The following is a 25,253-nucleotide window of genomic DNA, read 5'->3' as shown; positions in this document are numbered from 1 at the left end:
TCTGAAGTCTTTACTCTGGTTCCTCACTAACACTAAGAAAGTGGATCACATCACTCCTGTTCTGAAGTCTTTACTCTGGTTCCTCACTGACACTAAGAAAGTGGATCACATCACTCCTGTTCTGAAGTCTTTACTCTGGTTCATCACTAACACTAAGAAAGTGGATCACATCACTCCTGTTCTGAAGTCTTTACTCTGGTTCCTCACTGACACTAAGAAAGTGGATCACATCACTCCTGTTCTGAAGTCTTTACTCTAGTTCCTCACTGACACTAAGAAAGTGGATCACATCACTCCTGTTCTGAAGTCTTTACTCTGGTTCCTCACTAACACTAAGAAAGTGGATCACATCACTCCTGTTCTGAAGTCTTTACTCTGGTTCCTCACTGACACTAAGAAAGTGGATCACATCACTCCTGTTCTGAAGTCTTTACTCTGGTTCCTCACTAACACTAAGAAAGTGGATCACATCACTCCTGTTCTGAAGTCTTTACACTGGTTCCTCACTAACACTAAGAAAGTGGATCACTCCTGTTCTGAAGTCTTTACACTGGTTCCTCACTGACACTAAGAAACTGGACCTAACTGTAATGCTAGCGGAGCAGCAGATGCTAATGCAGCTGCTAGCCCGGACAAAGTGCTGACCGCCATCCAAGCGATGAAAGAAGACTTCGTATCGAGATTTGACGGGTTGCTAACCGCAATACAAGGAGTGCAAGTTGACCTGAAAGCAGTCACGGTGTGCGTTACTGAAGCTGAAGACAGAATTTGCACCAACGAAGACGATGTCGCAGCTCTGCTAGCTCAAAAAACAGCCATGAAAACTACTGTAGAGGAGTTGGTGCTCAAGGTGGATGATCTGGAAAATCGCAGCCGCCGCTCTAACCTTCGTCTGGTGGGTATGCCGGAGAGAAAGGAAGGGACTGATATGTGCCCATTTTTGGAGAAGTACCTGACGTGCTTGGTGCATCAAACTTTCCAGGACCACTACTGATCGAGAGAGTGCACAGGATTGGTAAAGTCACCGACGCTGATGCGCAGCCACCGGCGCGACCCAGGGTTGTTATAATTAAGTTCCTGAATTACGCGGACAAATCTCGAGTCATGCATGCTGCCAGAATGAAGCGACCAATACTCCTGGATAACAAAAGAGTGATGTTTTTCCCTGACATCTCTGCTGAGCTTCTCAAGCGAAGAAAGGTGTTCGACGGAGTGAAGAGGGAGCTGGCATCCCTCTCCATCTCTGACCTGCGTTACAGGATCGTTCACCCGGCTCAACTCCTAATAACACACAATAGAAAATGCCACGTTTTCGACACGGCAGCGGCGGCTCAGACGTTTGTGCAAGAACTAGGTGGCAACTGACTGCTGTAGATGTGGTCAGGGTGAAGAGGAGATGGTCCGGTCAGGTGTTTTCAGCATCTCTTAGTTCACACTCTCGGGGAATGATCACCCTTATTAATAAATCTGTGCCTTTTCATTTTATTAATGACACTGAAGACAAATGTGGTAGATATGTTATTATCCAACACTGTAAACCCCAACAGTACTACTAACTCATAAGTATTATGGGAACTGCAATCAAAACCAAATATCAAGTCAACCGAACAATAAACGTATACGTTCTTTTAACGAAAAGTGCTGTTTAATTTTATGTGGATCATAGTTTATGAGTGAATATTCAAATTTGAATTATAACTTCTGAGTGGACAGTCACGCAGCGTCTGACGTCATTACGTCATGACTTTACGACAAATCGAGAAAAATCCATCCAACATGGCGGCTCTTGCAAGCGAAGGGGTTCCACACATGGTTTAACTTGTAAGTACCAAAATAAGTCGTTAAAACTGTTTTTCTCCTGCTGATTTTAATTCTAGATCTGGGCTGGGATTCATTCACTTAAATGTGCGCAGTCTGTTACCTAAGTTAGATTTTGGGAGAGCTCGACTGATGCTGATGTCATTGTCTTATCAGAGACGTGACTAGATAAATCTATGTTGGCCTCTGACATCTACTTAAATGGTTATAGTGTATATCGTACCGACCGTCCTAAAAAAGGTGGTTGCGTTGCCATTTATGTGAAAAATAAGTTTTGTGTAACCAAGATGGTTTCCAAATCTATTAGTAAACAACTAGAATTTTTAGCCTTAAATATCGAAGTAGCAAAGGGTCAACAGGTCATGGTGGTGGGCTGCTACAGACCCCCCTCAGCTGGCAAGGACTCCTTATCTTCTTTGGCAAAACTTTTATCTCAACTAGACAACAAGGAAACAGTGCTGCTTGGAGATTTGAACTGGGACTGGTTAACTTCTGTGTCAGAGGATTTTAAAAACCTTTGTATCTCTTTAAATGTTACTCAGATTGTTGACAGTCCTACTCGCCCTAACATTAAGTACCCTAATAAATCCTCCCTAATTGATCTCATTCTAACGAATGCTCCCTATAAATACTCATCTGTGGGAGTATTAGTGAATGATCTGAGTGATCACTGTGCTGTATCCACAATCAGGGACACTAAGGTTCAAAAGGTTAAACCTCGTATTATCATTAAGAGAGACATAAAACACTTTGTGGAGCAGGGTTTTGTTCATGACCTGTTTGGCTTTGATTGGGTAAAATGGATCTGTGTGCTGATGTAGAAACTGCATGGTCTTATTTTTATCTTGGTTTTATGGAGATCATTGATAGACATGCACCCCTGCGTACATTTAGAGTGAAGGGACGAGACAATCCTTGGTTTTCTGCTGAACTGTCCAGTCTCCTTCATGAGAGAAACAAGGCCTGGGCAAAGGCTAGGAAATCAGGCTCAGAGGTAGAATGGCTACGCTTTAGGCAGCTAAGGAATAACTTCACTTCACATCAAAAGTGCTAAATCAAAGTATTATCTGTCAGTTTCCACAAAGAATCTGAATAATCCTGGAACATTTTGGAAAGCCATAAAATCGATATCCACCGGTGAGATCCGTAATGAGCTACCTCCGTGCCTCACCACAGCCTCTGGCATTATATCGGACAGGGCCTCCATGTTACATTGCTTTCATGAGCATTTTGTGTCTTGTGGCTCTCTGTTTGATTCCGACACTAACTCTGCTTCTGTGAACACCACAGTCTGTGACTCTGAACAATGTGGTCTGGAAAACCCTTTCAGTTTTACTCCTTTTACTGTTGATGTTGTTCATGAAGCATTATCCAAGTTAGATCCTAAGAAACCGGCTGGCCCGGACAACGTAGAACCTTTCTTTTTAAAGATAGCTGCAGATTTTATTGCTCCACCTCTCACTTCTCTTTTTAACCTCTCCCTCAACACAAATGCAATTCCAAAATTGTGGAAGTCAGCTTATGTTTTGCCTTTACTAAAAGGAGGGGAGGCAACTATTTTAAATAATTATAGGCCAATCTCTAAATTGTCAGTTCTGGCGAAGGTGCTCGAACGCCTAGTGAGTGAACAGGTAAAGGAGTTTTTATGTAAGAATGACATCCTGTCTAAACATCAGTCAGGCTTCAGAAAGCAACACAGCACCATCACTGCCACAATGAACGAGGTGAATGACATTAAGAGTATCTTAGATAATGAGCAGAGTTGTGCAGCTCTGTTTATTGACCTGTCCAAAGCGTTTGATACCGTCGATCATCGCATCTTAAAGCAGAGGCTACTCAGTATTGGCATATCCAGCCATGGGCTGTCTTCTGAGTGGTTAAAAATCACTAATGGTGTTCCTCAAGGTTCTGTTTTAGGTCCACTTTTATTCTCCATCTACATCAACAGTTTAGGTGAAAATGTGGATGAAGCTACTTTACATTTTTATGCGGATGATCCCGTGATGTACTGAGCAGGTCCCTCCATTCAGGAGGCTGGTGTTAAATTACAGGCTGTTTTTAACATTATTCAGACTCAGCTCTCTGAACTCAAGCTTCTTTTAAATGTTGAGAAAACCAAGGTAATGCTCTTTTCAAAAGCTAAAAAGACACCAGAGCCTGTTTTAGATATTGTATCTACACAAGGAATAAAACTCAAAGTGGTTACCTGTTACAGATACCTTGGTATCTGGCTTGATGATTGTCTCTCTTCTAAACTTCATGTCAATAACCTGCTTAAAAAGCTGAGGGTTAGGCTAGGTTTCTTCTACAGGAACAAGTCCTGTTTCTCACTTGAGGCCAGGAAAAGGCTCTGTGACCGTTCTACCTGTGCTGGACTATGGTGATCTGATCTATATGAATGCACCTGCCCATTGCCTGAACAAGTTAGATGCTGCGTATCACAGCGCACTGAGATGTGTGACAAACTGTAAAGCATTAACCCATCACTGTACCCTGTATGCAAGGGCTGGTTTGCCTTCACTAACTGTACGGAGGCTCAGTCACTGGTACATTTTTATATACAAAGCCATGTTAGGGAAACTTCCATCCTACATCTGCTGTCATGTCTCGGAAACGTATCATGAAAGTTTATTCTTTATATTAGTTTCGTCATGTCCCTTTGTTCTGTGCCCTCTGTCTTATTGTGAAAAGTAATTTCCCCTCTCGTTACAGAACTCCCTATATGTCTCCTGTTTTCGTGATTGGTTTCCCCGCCCCGATTGTTTCCACCTGTGCCCCTCACCTTGTGTATATATTGTGTTAGTCTCCACCTGTCCAGTGCCAGTTCGTTTCTTATTCATGACCACGCTCACAATTATTGCATTTAGTTTTTCCTCGGAAGAGTGATTTAGTGTTTCTTGTTTTTGTTAATGTGTAAATTCCAGTAAAGTCTTTATTTTTGAACACCACCCGAGTCTGAGTCTGAGTTGTGCATTTGAGTTCATGCCCCAGAGTTCACCCCTTGACATCTGCTCCCTGATCTCATGGCGAATTGTAAGTGGCTACTGCCTGAGATCGCATGCTGTGGTTTTATTAAATGTGCCAACTGCTAGGGCTGTCTTAGGGAAGACAGCTTTTAGATGAGCAGCTCCTCTGTCTTGGAACAGTCTGCAATTGAAATGGAAGCTGAGCAATCTGGTTTCACTAAATGTTTTTAAAGCTCGGTTGGATGCTACTCAATCGGAAGCTATTGGTACCTGTTTATGTGGATAGTTATGTAAATGATGCTGTATGATGTCCTTTTGTTGTTCTGTTTATATTTCTATGTTTCATGTGGAACCTACTTGAGCAGGTCTCCCTTGAAAAAGAGATCAATGATCTCAATGGGAGACACCTGGATAAATAAAGGTTTGAAATGAAATGAAACATGGAAGGAACCATGGACCTGTGAACTTTCTCAACGGCTGAAAGGGATAACTTTCTACCTTGCGCTTGAATGGATACGGTTTTTCCTTAAAAGAAACTGGATAGGTTTTGGGAAATCTGGAAAACCTTTTTGTCTTCCTTATAATAATGGTCTACAACATGATCGGGAGAATGAAGACACTTGAATATTATTTGGGCTGTGTTTCTATTGTCTTTTCTTCTGTATTTTTCTGTTTTGTTTGTTTTGCTGATAGAAAGTCTCTCTTGTTTACTAAGTGTCATTTCTATGCATAAAAACGAATAAAGAGATGTTTGAATTTTTTTTCAATAATGATCAATAATGTCATGCAACACATCGAATAAATGGACGTTTTCATAATGTAAATTCTTTATATGTCTTCTTTTGGGGACAAAACTATTTTAATGTAAATAATACATTAGGTGTCTGAATTATACTGTTGTTAACTATTCTAATAAAGCTGCTTCATAACCTTTGAGCGGTAGTGGATATTAAATGGTGCCACAGAAACATTATACAAGTGTATATTTGTTAACACTAGATGTCTTTACCATCCTCTGTCTCGCTGTGTGGCAGGTGGAGCTGGCAGACGGCAGCTTCAACAGAACTCTTCACGTTGAACAGCGGCCCTGCTGCCTGCTTGCCAGCTGATTGGAGGAGGCTCTCCTCCCAAGGGACTGTCCTGTACAGAAGCTCCGCCTCCTGAGCCATGACAAACACCAGGCCAGTCAAATCACACTGAAACATACCTGAACCAGGACACCTGAACCTGTAGACACACAGGGGACAGGTTACTACAACAAGCCTTCACTGGCCTGTGTTCTGACTGACAGGTGTTCATCCAGCTGGAGTCTGACCTGGAGGAGGGTTTGTTGAAAGATCTGAAACACCTGATGATGACAGGAACATGACTGAAGATGTGTCCACATGCATCAGTATGTGTGTGCATGTGTGCAAAAACAAAACAATCCTACACACAGAGGCATTATTTTATTTATGTCTGTTAGAAAGAGATTGGATGCAATACCTCAAGGTGAAAGACATGAAATGAAACACAATAAAATAAACATATATTTTGAATATGTTTAAATAATGTTTTGGTCATGGTATAGCATTACCTGTATGGAGATCCAGTTGTGTGTTCAGGTGAGAAGGATTCAGGAGCCTGGGACAAACAAAGTTGTTTTTGTATTATTTGAAAAATGCAAATTAGTCTGGATCATATGAGTTCATCGTCACTTTCAAACTGTCAAAACACAGTATTACCAGCCAATCAAAGCACATTATTTCCAGCCAATAACAGTATTACCAGCCAATCACATCGCAGTATTACTAGCCAATCACAGCACAGTATTACCAGACAATCACAGCACATTATTACCAACCAATCACAGAACAGAAGTACTCGCCAGTATCTTCATATACATTTATTGCATCAACTTGGTGATATGTAATCCTCTTAGGCACACCTCCCATTAAAAAAAAGAAACAAAAACTAATTAATTAGAATAATTTTTAACTCATAATCGAATACCTGAATCTTTTCGATCAATAGCGAGCGTAAAAGCGTTTAAATAGACAGCCCTAACAATTATATTTTACTTCAGTGGTGAAATAAATACACTTCTCTCTGTTCAACTGCTCCTCTCTCACCTTTCTGTCTGTCTTCACTTCCTGTTCCACATCGGAGTCACCTGATGGAGAGAAGAGGTGACAGAGAAAGATAATAATTCAACTTGAACAAAGAAAAACATTAGCAGCCAAATTGACTGAATAGAGCTGTAACACAATATAATTAAAATATATTGTTGTTGTTCTATAAAGACCTTTTGAGATCAGATTTAATATAGAATATCTTGATGAATGGAGGATATGGTTCCAGTACTCACAGGTCTTCTGGATCTTGGCTCTGATCGTCTCATAATCTCTGATCCTGTAGGGATGAACACAATCCAACAGTTTGAGATCCATTTTAAAATAAGTGTTTACTCTTTGAGTCAGCTTCAGAGTCCTGATCTCATGCTTCACATCCCATCATATCTCCTCTGCAAACACTACGACTGACTGCCACAGCTCTCAGCTGCATGACAGGAAGTAACCAGTCATTAGAAACTAAAAACATCCCATAGGAAACAGAATACATTTTCCTCTCTTCTGTAAAATCCCTTATGTCTGTTTGAGAGTTGATTATTAAAGTTTGGCTTTGCATTTTCAGTTTGTCTTCTATAGTTTATTGAAGAATGAAAGAGCCTGCAGTCAGTGGGTAACATCACTGATCTGTTTCCCCAGAGAGAGAAACACCTCCCTGTGTTTAATACAATACTGCTGAACCAGCAGAGACCCCTTACATTCCTCCAGAGTCACATTTTCAAACTTAAAGTTTTTGAGAACCAGGGAAAAGGGGTGAAAATGAGAAAATGTATCCAAAAATAGTGCCTCATAATGATGGTAGAGTCCCTTCAAACTCCCCTTACATTCATCCAGAGACCAGTTTGCAAACTTAAAGTTCTGTAAGAACCAGGCTGGGGGGTCCCCAGGCATCAAATCTATCCGAGCCGGAGTGCACATGGAGCGTTTTTTTGCACCCAAAAACCGGGTTTCCGATTTTGTGCAGACTGCAGTCTGAAATGGATGGATGAAGATTTTTGAAGGAGAAGGGGAAATGAAGCCCCGGACACTTTTCCACTTCTCCTTTGCAAAGGAGGAGGGGAAAACACGTCCCGAAGCGCCAAAGGGTTGAGCTTTTTCGAGCCCCTTCTCCGTTGGCACTTAGTAATTTTTTTCTAACTTCATTTTTGATTATTTTAAGATATAATTGACCATTTTCTTCACTTTTTTCTTCTTTCCACGAGTGGGTGCGCATGGCAGGCCGCCTATGAGCACCCACATTCGGCCTGGAACCTCCAGGATGTGTGGCCAAAGCTCCATAAACTGACAAAGTCACCCAGAAATGTCACTTTTCTAGCCCAAAAATATACAATACAAATAAATCTAAATAGTAAAAGGTACAAGTGTGCTCTGGTTTACCCGGAATTGGATTTATATAGCCCCATGATAGTGATTAAAAATCATTTTCATGGAAAAAAATCATTAAAACGCCTGATTTAAGCACATGCAGGACCCCAATGAGCTCCAGATTATGTGCATTGTTTCAGGGAACCATATTAATGATACAATAAATGCATTTAAATACAATGATTTAAAATCATTTTAGGGGGGAACGTGTGGAGAGAACCTCACTTTCTAAGGCGGAAATACTGATTAAAATGCGGGGAAACTGTCTTAATTATGGACATAGAGTACCCAGAGAACCAGCAGGACAAAGACAACCAGGGTGAAAACATAACATTTTACCCGGGAATAGTGTTCTAAACATGGGTACATTAGTGTTAAAAGTCAGGGGAACTTGATTTTAAATCAAGACAAAGACAACCAGGGTCAAAACATAACATGTTTACCCGGGAATAAGTGTATGCAAGGCGGGAAAAGTTGTTTGAAATAGTTTGATACCTCCAGTGCGCATCACTGCACTTTACAAGCCAGAAATAATGTTTAAATAGTCGGGGAAATTGCGAGAGCGGTGTAAAACACCGATTCCGTAATTGACTTTTTGTATTACATGCTTTATGTAGTTTAACCTGTTAAGCCCGAGAGACCCCGGTTCCGGGGTACTGCCGCAACATCTTGCAGAAAACAGTGTATGAGGGCATGTCCATTTAATAAACTATGAATGTTTTATATCCATGTAAAGGGAAGAAACTCATCTAACTAATCATTTAAAATGTTTTAAAAAAAAACACAATGCTAACGCTGAGCCTCTGAATTAGCAACGAGCGAAAAATGCTAACAGATGACTGCACTTTATCTTTGGTGCACATCCAACACATCGTGAGGTGACACAGAATTGAAGGGTCATTATCACTCAATTATACGAACTTGCGGAGGTAATAACAAGAACAGATATCAAAACATATGGCGCTAGGTAGCTACAAACGCTAACATGGTTCACCTGTGTCGTAGTCTGGTCAAAAGTGGTCTTCAATGGCATTAAAAAGATAAAAACGCTGCTGAAGTTAATCCATAGGTTAATCCAATGTGTCTGTGTCCCTTTGAATGATTTCTGATAATCCATGAGCAATAAACCTGCTTTTCCATTTCCAGATGTCAGAGCGAGAGCTATAGCTCTATAGCTTCACTCTCATGCAAAACTGCGTCCGCGAAGCCCCCACCTTTTTGTTTTAGTTTGTGTGTGTGTGTGTGTGTGTGTGTGTGTGTGTGTGTGTGTGGGGAGATTCCCCTTCGATTATATTGGCTCTAACGGTCAGAAAGAGATGTCAATCACCAAAATCAAACAATGGGTTCCACAAGAACTGTAAAAACCCCATTTCCACCAAAATCACATCAAAGGTGGAGTTTTTTTTGCTAAACCTCTCTAAAAAGGTCAAATGTCACTTGTTTTGCATCCATCTTGATACAGGGTACTTTTTATATGTTGTACTTTGGATTCCTAAAGCTTTTAGTCTACCTTAGCATCATCCAAGGGTTGTTTTCACTATAAGTAAAAAAGACGGACACTATAATTTAAAGTTTTTTACTATGTTCAATCTGAATTTTCTTTAAAATAAAAAACATCTATATTGATTCTGACTTTTCTACATCCAACTCACAGGTTAATCATTACTTTGAGATAAAAGATTATTAATTTAACCCTTTTAGAAGATATGGTCATTTGTTCTGGGAATGTCATTTTCGAGCCTGAGACCTGAAAAACAGGCTCAGGGCTAAACAGGTTAACATCCACACATTGCTTTCTACTGTGAAGGTACGAGTTAAACCATAACACTGTATTATTAGAAAGGCCAATGCCGTGAAGTTTATCCAAGGGCAGATATCGATCAATGAAATCAAAGGCTTTTGTCAAGTCAATAAGAATGGCACCTGTGAGTTCACCATCATCTGCAGCAGAGTACAAGTCATTCGTTAATTTAAGTAGGGCAGTTGTTGTGGAGTGATTAGGCCTGAAACCAGATTGAACCGGAGATAAAATATAAGTGTTGAGATAATGTGACAGTTGATTATATAAATTATTTTCTCCAAAACTTTGGAAATGGAACAGATTATAGAGATTGGTCTGTAATTATTTGTATCAAGTAAATCACCACCTTTATGCAGTGGGTACATGAGAACATGGGACGCCAGTTTTATGAACCTGTTTTCTGTACCATCGAGTCCTGCACTGCCATCCACTTTTAATTCAGTGATAGCATTATGAACTTGGTGTGGTAGAATCTTCTTAAAAGAAAAAGAACTGTTGCAGTATGAGTTACTATTAGAAATACCAGTCGTCAGATAGGAGTCAGATAGTAGTGTGGAACATACATTAGCCAAATGCTGATTAAATATTTGGGCAATGGATAACGGGTCATGAATTATCGTATCAGCACTTCTTATTTTATTAATAGAATGCTTACCTGATTTATTTAAAATAGATTTAATTTTAGTCCAAAATTGCTTGGGATTCTTAAAGTCCGATGTGAGAGATTCTTTATAGTTCGATTTAGCATTTCAGGTTTTGGTTTTGTGAAAGAATAATTCTGTCTTACTCCTAAGATATTTAACCTTTTCTGTGTGTTGACGTTTACGACCAACCCTGAGTCTGTTATCTGTCTTAAGGAATGTGCTGCTGAGCTATTGTTGACATTACGAGTTTTATGACCGGTCAACTCTCTGTCACAGAGCCTAAGAGTCAGATAAGTGACTCAGTGTCTCCAGGTGTTTACGAACCATCCCCCAATATGTGGATTAACTCTCTGTAAACTAGTTAAAAGGTCTATTCGAGAGAGAGGCTGGGCAGAATTGATGTGGCAGCCCACCCGGGCAGTCAGAACCTCTGGCTGCTCTGTGACTTGTGATGTGAATTTCTCCGGCCGATACTTGTAATAAACTATCAGTGTTTGACATCAAAGCTCCAACTCTCCTCGTGTCTCTCTGAGTCCTGACTCTCCATTGCTGCAGAAGTTTCCCTTACAGGTTTTACTCAGATTTCGAAGATGCCTGTATACTTCCCAATCGGCTATAGTTCTTGAATGACGATATATCGACCATGCTTTATCCCTTTCCCTAAAGAGACTGATGAGTTCAGAACTGATCCAAGGGAGATGTTGACCTTTGACCTTAACCGTTCTCACAGGTGCATGTTTGTTCATGACCTCAGTGAGCTCTTTATGCAGAACATCCCAAGCATCTTGTACAAAAGGTATTAGTTGACATCTGTCCCAATTAAGAGCATCAACATCATTAATAAATAAATCAACATTCCATTTTTTATATTGTCTGATTTTGACTAGTTTTGGAGGTCGTTTAATTAATTTGATTTTCCATACACAATAAACAATTGAATGATCGCTGAAGCAATCCGACATGACACCAGCTTTTAAGATTCTGTCAGGGTGTGACACCAGCATCCAGTCAAGCAGAGATTGGGTTCTGAGAGTGATACCAGTTGGCTCATTAATTAGCTGTTTAACATTTAGACTACTGAAAAGTGTTTTCTCTCTATCAGATGATTTATCCAATCAATTTGCTGAAATCACAGAGCAAGATTATTTCATTTCCGCAGGAAATGGAGTTGATAGTGTCGATGATGTGGTTAAAAGACTCTGCAGGTGAAGAAGGTGGCCTATAGATGCTACTAATAGTTAAGCATTTATTTTCATGAAATATAATTTTAAGAAAAATGCATTCAAAATGTAGAGGCTCTATAGAAGTAGCAATTAGCTCAGTCACAAGGTCAGAGGAGACTAGCCACACCTCCACCCCTGCTGCATCTATCAGATCTGAAAGCAAATCATTTGTGATTTGTAGTTCACTATCAGAAATGTTACGACTAAGCCAAGTTTCAGAGAGTGTGATGACTTTAGGTTTATGTAGAACAATCCATATCCGAAGTAAATCAATTTTGGACAATAGACTCCTGATATTCAAATGAATGATTTTTATACCCTTTAATTCATCCAGTCTGGATATAATAGCAAATATGGGGGATGTTCGTCACCCAGGAGACTCAACTCAAGGTACTTTGAATGGGATCTATTTTTGAGTCCATGTGAGTCAGTTTGTCGGTCTTGATTTGCTGAATCGCGTCCCACAAAGTTTGCAGTGACGTGTTTCCCTCCATAGTTGCAAATGCAAAAAATACACTAATACAGAGATCGTAGTGAGCCGCTTTACTTTGTATTTTCAATTATTCAAATGTTCATGGGTTCAGATCATGTTGATCAATGACATAAGTTTTAAAGAGCTCATTTAACAGTGACAAACAGACGAGCTTGAGATGCGCTTACTCACGGTGCGACCATCTTGGATAGAACCTGATTGAATCCTGGGTATACATTTTTTAAATAGTCTGATACCTCCAGGGTGCATCACCACACTTTACAAGCCAGGGAAGGTGCCTGAATCCTGGGTAAACATTGTTTAATTGTATTAAGTATTTTTAAATGTGTGGAACAGTCACTTTCAAAACTCTCCCCTCATAGGCCGGAGAAATGTGGTCGATTGTGTATTCAATCGGACCGTTAATATCCCAGTGAGACGAAGTACGTCACATGGCCGGAGGGATCCCATGTTCATTTTGTAACAAAACCGGGGCATTCCCTTGCTGACCTGAGAGTCTCCAGTCTGCAGTCTGGACTCTCCAGAAGATCTCTCAGCCGGTCCCCTCCTGAATCCTGCAGGTCGTTCTCACTCAGGTCCAGCTCTCTCAGATGGATGTTGGACTTCAGAGCTGAGATCAGAGCAGAACAGCTGATCTCTGACAAACTGCAGCGCCTCAGTCTGAATAAAGAAAACATGATGAGGATAGAAATCAGTTTATAATCCAGTCAGATGTTCAGGTCTGAAATGTGCAGCTCATCATTACTTCGTCCTAATCAATGATCTTTTCCCTGAATTACAGAGACTGTCATTCTGTTATTGAGGATCATCATTATATCAGCCTTCTGTTTGTTATCTATGAAAACACGTCTAAATGATGGGAACATAAACATTTCTGTGTCAGAAAGTAAACTTTACATAAAACTAATATTAGTTCAGAGGACCTTCTTTATTCAGAGCATTTACTAAAGAAAACATACATTTACTTTAACAACCAACAGTGGAAGAATAATAGTTTCTTTAGGAAACAATCAACTGTTACGACAACATTTACAAACGTATGGATGTAATATATGTATGATGAAGAATCAGGTTGAATAACTAATGAAACATGAGATCTCCAGCAGGAACAGAGAGTCAGAGAACTGACCTGAGAGCCTCCACTCTGCAGTCTGGACTCTCCAGAAGATCTCTCAGCAGCTTCATTCCTGAATCCTTCAGATCATTGTGACTCAGGTCCAGATGTCTCAGATGGGAGGGGTTGGACTTCAGAGCTGAGACCAGAGCAGAACAGCTGATCTCTGACAAACTGCAGTCCCACAGTCTGAATAAAGAAAACATGATGTCACTTTAGAAAACAATGTTCCTGTTTGAAATAACTCCAGGTTTAATAATCTGATCAGAGCTGAAGAAGTTTTGAAAGTAGAAATTTCAGTTGAACATTTTTCCAACCCTAATTCAAAATGGCCGACTTCTTGTACGTTTTTTTTCACACCTCCAAGGCTTTTTGGTTTCATCTCCGCACTTTTGATATGCACATTAAAATAAGAATCACAGTAATAATAATAATAATCCTATCGATATAGCGAGTTATCTGCCGTCATGATTTCGGACTCTTTTTGTGTGCTTTGTGTGTGTTTGGCAGGGTCAATAGGGTCTTCACCGACCTCTGCTCTCAGACCCTAATAAGTCATCTCAAGAAAAACACTCTTATTTATAAATCATACATTCATGATCATAATCGTGCATTTGTACCCGAGTACCGATGCAGGTAGTGAATAGGTAGGCTAAGATGAACTCTTTCTGCCAGGTTAGATGCATCCCGTGCCTCTAAGCAGGACACAGAACAAAGATGAGATGCAGGTGGTTGATGGTGAGCAGGTGTTTGTTAAACAGGTAACACACTGCTGCTGCTTCATGTAAACTGAGAGCATCATATTAGTATGAGCAGAGTGCACATGTGAGCTGTTAAAGCTGACAGCTGATCATCTGAAGCAGACGTGGCTTCAGTGACGCTTCAGAGGAAAGCCCTCCTCCCTCCTCTAGTCTGATGAGCTCTGAGAAAACATTAAGGACTGTCTCAACGAGCCCTTCACTTCCTCTCGTGTGATTACAAAGACACCTGAACACATTTAGCATCAAGTGTCTTTCACCAGACCTGGGGCCTCATTTATAAATGTGGCGTACGCTCAAAAGATGGCCTACTCCAATTTCTAAGCAATCTTTGCGATATACAGTGGGGCAAAAAATTATTTAGTCAGCCACCAGTTGTGCAAGTTCTCCCACTTAAAAAGATGATGCCTGTAATTTTCATCCTAGGTATACCTCAACTATGAGAGACAAAATGAGAAAAAAAAAATCCAGAAAATCTCATTGTCTGATTTTTAAAGAATTTATTTGCAAATTATGGTGGAAAATAAGTATTTGGTCACCTACAAACAAACAAGATGTCTGGCTCTCACAGACCTGTAACTTCTTCTTTAAGAGCCTCCTCTGTCCTCCACTTGTTAACTGTATTAATGGAACCTGTTTGAACTCGTTATCAGTTTAAAAGACACCTGTCCACAACCTCAAACAGTCATACTCCAAACTCCACTATGGCCAAGACCAGAGAGCTGTCAAAGGACACCAGAAACTAAATGGTAGACCTGCACCAGGCTGGGAAGACTGAATCTGCAATAGGTAAGCAGCTTGGTGTGAAGAAATCAACTGTGGGAGCAATTAATAGAAAATGGAAGACATACAAGACCACTGATAATCTCCCTCCATCTGGGGCTCCACGCAAGATCTCACCCCGTGGGGTCAAAATGAGAAACAAGAACGGTGAGCAAAGATCCCAGAACCACACGGGGGGACCTAGTCCATGACCTGCAGAGAGCTGGGACCAAAGTAACAAAGGCTACCATCAGTAACACACTACGCCGCCAGGGACTCAAATCCTGCAGGGCCAGACGTGTCCCCCTGCTTAAGCCAGTACATGTCCAGGCCCGTCTGAAGTTTGCTAGAGAGCATTTAGATGATCCAGAAGAGGATTGGGAGAATGTCATATGGTCAGATGAAACCAAAATAGAACTTTTTGGTAAAAACTCAACTAGACGTGTTTGGAGGAGAAAGAATGCTGAGTTGCATCCAAAGAACACCTACTGTGAAACATGGGGGGGGGGGGACATCATGCTTTGGGGCTGTTGTTCTGCAAAGGGACCAGGACCACTGATCCGTGTAAAGGAAAGAATGAATGGGGCCATGTATCGTGAGATTTTGAGTGACAACCTCCTTCCATCAGCAAGGGCATTGAAGATGAAACGTGGCTGGGTCTTTCAGCATGACAATGATCCCAAACACACCGCCCGGGCAACGAAGGAGTGGCTTCGTAAGAAGCATTTCAAGGTCCTGGAGTGGCCTAGCCAGTCTCCAGATCTCAACCCCATAGAAAATCTTTGGAGGGAGTTGAAAGTCTGTGTTGCCTAGCGACAGCCCCAACACATCACTGCTCTAGAGGAGATCTGCATGGAGGAATGGGCCAAAATACCAGCAACAGTGAAAACCTGGTGAAGACTTACAGAAAGCGTTTGACCTCTGTCATTGCCAACAAAGGGTATATAACAAAGTATTGAGATGAACTTTTGTTATTGACCAAATACTTATTGTCCACCATAATTTGCAAATAAATTCTTTAAAAATCAGACAATGCTATTTTCTGGATTTCTTTTCTCGTTTTGTCTCTCATAGTTGAGGTATACCTAGGATGGAAATTGCAGGCCTCTCTCATCTTTTTAAGTGGGAGAACTTGCACAATTGGTTGCTGACTAAATACTTTTTTGCCCCACTGTATATAAAAAACAAACTTGAGGGGAAAATGTGCGGTACTCCATGGACACTCTGACAAATGCATACGCGGTACTCCCAAAAACGGGAGGGATGAGAAACTGTGACACCGTTGGCAGAAGGAAGAATGGAGGGAAATATGTGAAATAATACCATAAATCAAAACATTACCAAAACATTACCTCTCACATTACATTACATTTAGCTGACACTTTTATCCAAAGAGACTTACAAAATAAATAAATGCATTCGACCAAGAAGATACAAACAAAAAACAGAATCATAAAAGTACATTAGGTTTCATAGAGCCAAACCATTTTAAGTGCTACTCAACTGCTTTAGGTAAGCCACTCCTTTAGTGCTTTGTTAGTATGTAAGTGCTTTGTTAGTATGCAAGTGCTTTTTGTTTTTTTAATTTAATTTTATGATGAATAATTCATTTGCAAAAATCGATTAAAGCCAATCTTAAAATGATTAAACAAATGCCTGTTTGAGACTCCTCAGTGCACACAAAAACATAACTGGGAGAAATAAATAAATACGGATATGTTATTTAAAACCACCTCGAATATGTTGTCTTAATGTTATGAAATGTATTCTCATAAATGATGCGGTAAATTACGAATTACGTCTAAACTGACCGTTCGCCCAAACTTGATAAGGTGCTCGTAAAACACAGGAGGTATGGAAACTAAGGAAACCATATTTGGTAAATTGTGCAGCTTATTTAACACAACACATTTGTTTTATTTCCTTTGTTAACTGGTGGATAGAGTTGCTGCGGGGGGGTTGAGACGCACAGCTGGTTAATTATTTTAAATACATAAATACATGTTCAAATAAGTATCGAAACCAAGTCAAATTTGTCAAATGTATTGAACTGGTGATGACAATTTGAACAGTTGACAGCTATAGTGCTACAGCGTTCATGCTTAAAACATAACTTGGTTTTTAAATTAAGAGGGATCATACACGAACAACATAACGGGAGAGGGAATGCTCCGGTTTCGGGACAAAATGAACATGGGATCACTCCGGTCATTGTACGTACTTCGTCTCACTGGAATATTAACGGTCAGATTGAATACAACATCGACCCAATTTCTCCGGTCAATGACGGGAGAGTTTTGGAAGTGAGAAAACACTGTTCCACTCATTTAAAAACACTTAAACAATTAAACAATGTTTACCCAGGATTCAGGCACCTTCCCTGGCTTGTAAAATGCGTTGATGCGCCCTGGAGGTATCAGGCTATTTAAAACATGTATACCCAGGATTTAATCACTTTTCCTGGCTTGTAAAGTGCTGTGAAGCAGCCTGTTCTCTGGGTGCACTCTGGGTGCAAGAGCCATGTGCTGCAAGGAGCTCTCTGGGTGCGCTCTGTGGGTCTCACAGCCCACTTTTCTCTGGGTGCTCTCTGCCTCTATTCACACCACTTTCCCCCAGGGTTTCAAAGACTTATTGCTGGGTAGAAAAGCCATGTGCATCACCCTGGATCTCTGCCTATGTGCCTGTGAGTCTGAGACCCTGCTAACAGCAGTTACTCTGCTGTTTTTACCTTCTTGTACATTTCATGAGTTAAATGTGGACGAAACGGACAGTGTTCTGTCCATATCAGCGGCTGTTTAAGCAGTCAAATGTACATTTGAATTAAAACAGTTTAATGCACTTTTAACACTCATTCACCCACGATTCAAGCTCCTTTCCTGGGTTATAAAGTAAAATGAAGCAGCCTGTTCTCTGGGTGCAAGAGCCATGTGCTGCAAGGAGCTCTCTGGGTGCGCTCTGTGGGTCTCACAGCCTGCTTCTTCGGGGTGCTGGAGAGCCATTTTCAGGCTTCTCTCCACAGTTGTCCCCCGAAAAATGTTTTTTAATCATTATTTTTGCATTGAAATGATTTATTGTATCATTAATATGGTTCCCTAACACAATACACTTAGTCTGGAGCTCACTGGGGTCCTGCATATGCTTTAATCAGGCGTTTTAATACTTTTTTCCATGAAAATTATATGTATTCACTATCATGGGGCTATATAAATCAAATTACGGGTAATCCGGAGCACAATTGTACCTTTTACTATTTAAATGTATTTGTATGATATATTTTTGGGCTCTAAAAGTGACATTTCTGTGTGACTTTGTCAGTTTATGGAGCTTAGCCCACAAATCCTGGAGGTTTCAGGCCGAATTTGGGAGCTCATCGGTGGCCTGCCATGCGCCCCCACCCGTGGAAAGAAGAAAAAAGTAAAGAAAACGGTCAATTATATCTTAAAATAATCAAAAATGAAGTTTTAAAACCGGAGTGCCAACGGAGAAGGGGCTCAAAAAAGCTCAACCCTTCGGCGCTTCGGGCCGAAGCCCCGGACACTTTTCCCCTCCCCCGTTGCAACTTACATCGGAGAGGGGAAACCAAGTTTCCCCTTCTCCGTCAAAAAAATGTATTCATCAATTTCAGACTACTGTCTGCACGAAATCGGAAACCTGGTTTTTGAGAGGACTCAGAAAAAAAACGGCTGTCTCACTTCATGGAGGAATGTATCCGCTCCATGTGCACTCTGGCTCGGATACATTTGTTGCCTAGAGACCCCCCAGCATGGTTCTTACCAAACTTTAAGTTTTTGAACTGGTCTCTGGAGGAATGTAAGGGGAGTTTGAGGGGACTCTACCCGCATTATGAGGCACTATCTTCGGATACATTTTCTCACTTTCACCCCTTTTCTATGGATCTCAAAAAAGTGAACTCAGACTTTTTCTGACTGTGGAGGAATGCAAGGGGAGTTGACAGGGGACTCTTGCGGGCTCATGATGCACTATTTTCGGATACTTTTTTTCATTTTCAGACCTTTTCCATGGATGAATTGAAACTCTTTTTTTTTACATTTTGGTCAATTTGACCCAGTTCTGATAACCGCATTGCCTGGAGGATAGGACCGAGAGATGACAGACTCTCTGGCCGCCTCACAAGTCACTATTGTCGGACACTTTCTTTGCTTTACCCTGGTTCTATCACTCTTTCCTCCTTTGACCATAAAACGTGTTTCCTGATGGTGTACTGCCTGGTACCCCAAACCCTCTCATGGTCGGGGCACCATGAATTGATGCATCGGACCCAATGTTGCCATCGCCAGCCCCTCGTTGGTGCGGAGGTGGGACCATTTAACCCGGTGGTAACCTAAGTCCTCACTTGGTCCGTGTACCATGCATTGAAGCATCGGACCCATTGTTGCAATCACCGGTTACGCTAACGCATATAAATGGAAAAACTGAAAATAATTTAAATACAATTACTTGTGTCTGTTTTAGTGAGGATGTCGTCCAAATGTCGGTGTGCAGACTCTGATATCTGGCTTTGAACAAGCACCTTAAGCACAAACATTTGGATCAGGCTGGATCAGGCTGGAGCAGGCGGGAGTTAGACTCTGCCGTCACTGTCGAGACGGCAGCGGCCGACATTAACTTTTTTCGGACCACTTATTCATTTATTTTGGTGACGATCCGACCTCCATGCTGCTACTCTGGTTCAAACTGCATCCACCAAACAATATGATTTATCTCCACCTCCCCAAAAGAACCAGAATCTGACACGGTGTGAGATGTCTGTTTTAGCTGTTCTGTCGTCATTTCCTACTATCTTCTCCATGCAGTCAGTCAGAATGAATGAAAGAATGAAAGAATGAATGAATGAATGAAAGAATGAAAGAATGAATGAATGAATGAATGAAAGAATGAATGAATGAATGAATGAATGAATGAATGAAAGGGCGTTTCTTTGACTATTTATAGGCAAATATGGGCGTTACATAAAGCCCGCAAAAGCTGCTCCGCATTTCGAGTTGACTGTGAGTTATAAAGGGAAACCGGCGTAGGACGTGCGTGCACAGTGTTTTATAAATCGAAATACTTTTGTGCGTATTTATTTGCTTTGTCCTACGTACGCCACCTTCCCACGTGAATCCTATGCAAAGCATTATTAATGAGGAGCAGGGCTTTTTTTCGAAAGGATTTCAGAGAGTTGCCCCCCCCGGCCCCTCGATGCTACAACACATACTTCTCATAAACATTAAACACAACGTGCTTCTACTTCACATCTGAAACTCTGCTCCATCTACACTAACTCGTGCAGCCAGACAAACACAAACCCTCAGAAACTGATTCAACTCACACAGCGTTTACAAATAGGAAAAATAGGATGAATTTCAAATTTGAAAAGACATCCAGAATATGTACTTTAGGAATAATGGATTCATCAAATCACAGCTTCTTCAGTGTAAACTGTTCAGTCAGTAAATCATCATGTAACTTCAGAAACATGTTGGAAACAGCAACGACTGAAAATACCTGTTAGTGTTTCATAGTTTGAATAAACATATTTAATTATTGTATTGCAAATAATTTGTTAAAATCATGACGGAGAAAATAAGATGTGATTCAGGAGGGAATTATACAGTGAAGGTGTTTTTTGTTATATTTAAATATAAAGATCAACATGGCGCTGCCATAGTCAGTGAACTAAACCACAGAAGAAGAATATAGAGCATTAAGATGCTCAGTGAGGATCAGAGTGAAACCATCAACGTGTATCTTAGACCCGATTCCAACTAAGCTGTTAAAAGAAGTTTTTCCATTAATTAGCACTTCTTTATTAAATATTATGAATATGTCTTTATTATCAGGCTATGTTCCACAATCATTGAAAGTAGCAGTGATAAAACCGCTTCTTAAAAAGCACAACCTCGATCCAGAGGTTTTAGCCAACTATAGACCTATTTCTAATCTTCCGTTCCTATCAAAGATTCTTGAGAAAGCAGTCGCAAAACAGCTGTGTGATTACTTAAAAAACTATGATTTATTTGAAGATTTTCAGTCTGGCTTTAGAACACAACATAGCACAGAGACAGCTCTGGTTAAAGTCACAAATGACATTCTAATAGCCTCTGACAAGGGACTTGTCTCTATTCTTGTCTTGCTCAATCTTAGTGCTGCATTTGATACTATCGACCATGATATCCTATTGCAAAGACTAGAGCACTTAGTTGGCATACAGGGAACTGCTTTAGGCTGGTTTAGGTCCTATCTATCTGAACGCTCTCAGTTTGTACGTGTCAACGATGAATCTTCCATGCAAACCAAAGTTAGCCATGGAGTGCCACAGGGCTCAGTGCTCGGACCTATTTTGTTCACCCTATATGCTTCCGTTAGGCAATATTATAAGGAATCATTCTGTAAACTTTCATTGTTATGCGGATGATACTCAACTATATTTATCAATCAAGCCTGATGAAATTAATCATCTAAATAAAATTCAAGACTGCCTCGAGGACTTAAAAACGTGGATGACCTTACATTTTTTGATGTTAAACACGACCAAAACTGAAGTTATTGTACTTGGCCCGAAGAATCTACGAAACAAATTATCTAAAGATATACTAACTATGGATGGCATTAATTTGGCCTCCAGTGAGACTGTAAGGAATCTTGGTGTTATATTTGATCAGGATTTATCCTTTAACGCCCACATAAAATCAATTTCAAGGACCGCCTACTTCCATCTACGTAACATTGCAAAAATCAGGCATATCTTGCCTCAAAACGATGCAGAGAAACTAGTCCATGCATTTGTTACTTCAAGGCTGGATTATTGTAACTCCTTATTATCAGGGTGTACCAAGAAGTCAGTCAAGTCGCTTCAGCTGATTCAAAATGCTGCAGCTCGTGTACTAACCAGAGTTAGGAAAAGGGACCACATTACTCCTGTTCTGTCTGCCTTACACTGGCTCCCTATAGAACACAGGATAGAATTTAAAATTCTTCTTCTCGCCTACAAAGCCCTTAATGGGCAGGCGCTATCTTACCTTAAAGAACTCATTATACCCTATTGTCCTACTAGGGCATTGCGTTCCAAGAATGCAGGGTTGTTGGTTGTTCCTAGAGTCTCTAAAAGTACAATGGGAGCCAGAGCCTTTTCTTATCCAGCTCCACTTTTGTGGAATCAGCTTCCAGTTTGTGTTCGGACGGCAGACACCCTATCCGTTTTTAAGAGTGCGCTTAAGACCTTCCTTTTTGATAAAGCTTATAGTTAGGGCTGATTAGATTCAGCCCCTAGTTTTGCTGATATAGGCTTAGTTTGTCGGGGGACATCTTACTTCTTCCTTCTCTCTGTCTATACCTGTGTACTCTCATGTTCCGATTAACCCAGCTTCCCCAAATCTCTTTCTTTTTGGTGTCTATATATGCCGGGATCCGGAGTCATGGATGATCCTGCGGTCCTGTGTCATGGATTGCGAGTCCTGGATCTTGAGTCGTGGCTGTGGTCCTGGATCATAAGTCCTGGATGGATATCCTCATGGATTCATCTTCCTATTATACACACATGCATTTCCAAACATTTGGACTACCTATGTTGCAAATGTATTATCTTTTCAATTTACACACATTTACACATCTATTGCACGTCTGTCCGTCCTGGGAGAGGGATCCCTCCTCTGTTGCTCTCCCTGAGGTTTCTCCCATGTTCCCCTTTAAACTGTGGGTTTTCTCTGGAAGTTTTTCCTTGTACGATGTGAGGGTCTAAGGACAGAGGGTCTAAGGACAGAGGGTCTGAGGACAGAGGGTCTAAGGTCAGAGGGTCTAAGGACAGAGGGTCTAAGGACAGAGGGTCTAAGGACAGAGGGTGTCGTATTGTCATACTGATATTCTGTACAAACTGTGAAGTCCACTGAGACAAATGTAACATTTGTGATATTGGGCTATATAAATAAACATTGATTGATTGATTGATTGATATCAGCCTGATGTCTGCAGCTCAGAGTCAACACAACTCTCTTCATCTCAGAAAGCAAGTTAAAGATGAAGAACTGACCTGAGAGTCTCCAGTCTGCAGTCTGGACTCTCCAGAAGATCTCTCAGCAGCTTCACTCCTGAATCCTGCAGATCGTTGTAACTCAGGTCCAGGTCTCTCAGGTGGGAGGGGTTAGACTTCAGAGCTGAGATCAGAGCAGCCCAGCTGATCTCTGTCAAACTGCAGCTCCTCAGTCTGAATAAAGAAAACATGATGAGGATAGAAATCAGTTTATAATCCAGTCAGATGTTCAGGTCTGAAATGTGCAGCTCATCATTACTTCGTCCTAATCAATGATCTTTTCCCTGAATTACAGAGACTGTCATTCTGTTATTGAGGATCATCATTATATCAGCCTTCTGGTTGTTATCTGTGAAAACACGTCTAAATGATGGGAACATAAACATTTCTGTGTCAGAAAGTAAACTTTACGTAAAACTAATATTAGTTCAGAGGACCTTCTTTATTCAGACCATTTACTAAAGAAAACATACATTTACTTTAACAACCAACAGTGGAAGAATAATAGTTTCTTTAGGAAACAATCAACTGTTACGAGAAGATTTACAAACGTATGGATGTAATATATGTCTGATGAAGAATCAGGTTGAATAACTAATGAAACATGAGATCTCCAGCAGGAACAGAGAGTCAGAGAACTGACCTGAGAGCCTCCAGTCTGCAGTCTGGACTCTCCAGAAGATCTCTCAGCAGCTTCACTCCTGAATCCTGCAGAGCGTTCTCACTCAGGTCCAGATCCTTCAGATGGGAGGGGTTGGACTTCAGAGCTGAGATCAGACCAGAACAGCTGATCTCTGACAAACTGCAGCCCCTCAGTCTGAATAAAGAAAACATGATGTAACTTTAGAAAACAATGTTCCTGTTTGAAATAACTCCAGGTTTAATAATCTGATCAGAGCTGAAGGAGTTCAGAAAGTGGAAACTCCAAACAGGTTAAAAACTGTAAGACAGAAAAAGTGAAATCGAGCTGATAGTCCGTGTTTTTTTTTAATTTCAATAGTTTTTTTTGGTTAAACCAGTGAACAGAGAGGAGACTGCAGGCTCTTTAGTTTCTGCTTTTGGTTTTACTAACTGATCATAGATCTTTGGGGAGAGGGAAGGGACTCTCAGAAGATAATGAAGAACAAATGCCCTCGCTCAATAACGTGGAGAGAGGCTTTATAAAGAATGACATCATCAAGGCATGTACATTAATATTTCAATGAGAAACGTCAGCCTATAGCCACAAGGCGCTGTCTGTAGTGAGGTCTGTGCTGAAGCGTTCCTCTGACGCTGCTGTCGCTCGTTTGAAAGGAAATCAAACCACTGTTAATAAACTAAGGCCAGTCAGATTCAGCAGGAGAGTCAGTGAACGTCCGGTCAGCAGAGCGCTGTAGTGCTGTCTCTGCTGTGTAACTACTCTATGCAGGGTATATGCAGAAATCCTGAAGTCAAATGTAATACCTTTTAAGACCTTTTTTAAGACCCTTTCCATACGTTTTAAGACCTCATCGCAACTTTGAGTTCTAACCGGTTACATTGGCGACACACTTTGCCTCACATTTACTATATTGATTGTAAGATAGCAAAACTAAACAGAGTGCAGACAGACTACTGAAGCCTCCTCTCCACATGAACTTCAACCTCTCTGTGAAGGTCAGGTTTAATGCAGTATGCTGCTTTGTTGCTTCTGTACTCTGTGCTCTTTCATTCCAGTCAAACTCCTCAGAAACCATTAGAAACCAGTATTTGACACATAAACAAAACGATTGACAAAACTTTGAACTATGAAATATGTTAAACTTTGGTGAGCTTCAGCGGGGTAATGCCATATAGGAGCTCCCTCACAAATACCCAGGGGTTAAATTGGGCTGGGGCTGTCCGGGGCTAAGCCCTGGCACATAGGACGATGCTCTGACGTCATCACCCTCACACATTTGTCATATGTTTACAAAAAAGGATATATATGTTAAGACTTTTCTCGTTCTTAATATAGACTATATTTAGGGTCTATATGTGTTGACTTTACTTTAAAATAGCAGATCTCTGTGACCGGATATAGTTTGGCTTAGACCCCGGCCCCACACGGACGCATATGGTAAAACGCATGCGCAAAAAAGTCTTCCGTTCACACGCATTCGATTCATTAACGTGTCCGTTCACACTAGACCGCTGGAAATGCTGGAAACGATG

The 25,253-nt window shown here is 40.8% G+C and overlaps 1 protein-coding gene across 1 annotated transcript in view; it reads right to left on the bottom strand.

The window, feature by feature from the left end:
* The window catches only part of LOC307013470 (NACHT, LRR and PYD domains-containing protein 12-like), a gene marked incomplete at its 5' end in the record, with an annotated part of 61,545 nt that overhangs the window by 5,667 nt on the left and 30,625 nt on the right, over positions 1–25,253 (bottom strand). The window contains 5 exons of the mRNA XM_079640868.1: positions 5,794–6,011; positions 6,361–6,407; positions 6,896–6,936; positions 7,132–7,175; positions 12,908–13,078. Coding sequence (XP_079496994.1) covers positions 5,794–6,011; positions 6,361–6,407; positions 6,896–6,936; positions 7,132–7,175; positions 12,908–13,078 — 521 coding nt within the window. The remainder of the gene's footprint in view (positions 1–5,793; positions 6,012–6,360; positions 6,408–6,895; positions 6,937–7,131; positions 7,176–12,907; positions 13,079–25,253) is intronic.

Source organism: Notothenia rossii (assembly GCF_949606895.1).
Source record: "Notothenia rossii genome assembly, chromosome: 7".
Classification (NCBI taxonomy): domain Eukaryota; kingdom Metazoa; phylum Chordata; class Actinopteri; order Perciformes; family Nototheniidae; genus Notothenia; species Notothenia rossii.
Note: the sequence above shows the minus strand (reverse complement) of the source record. Positions and strands in the feature narration are given on the sequence as shown.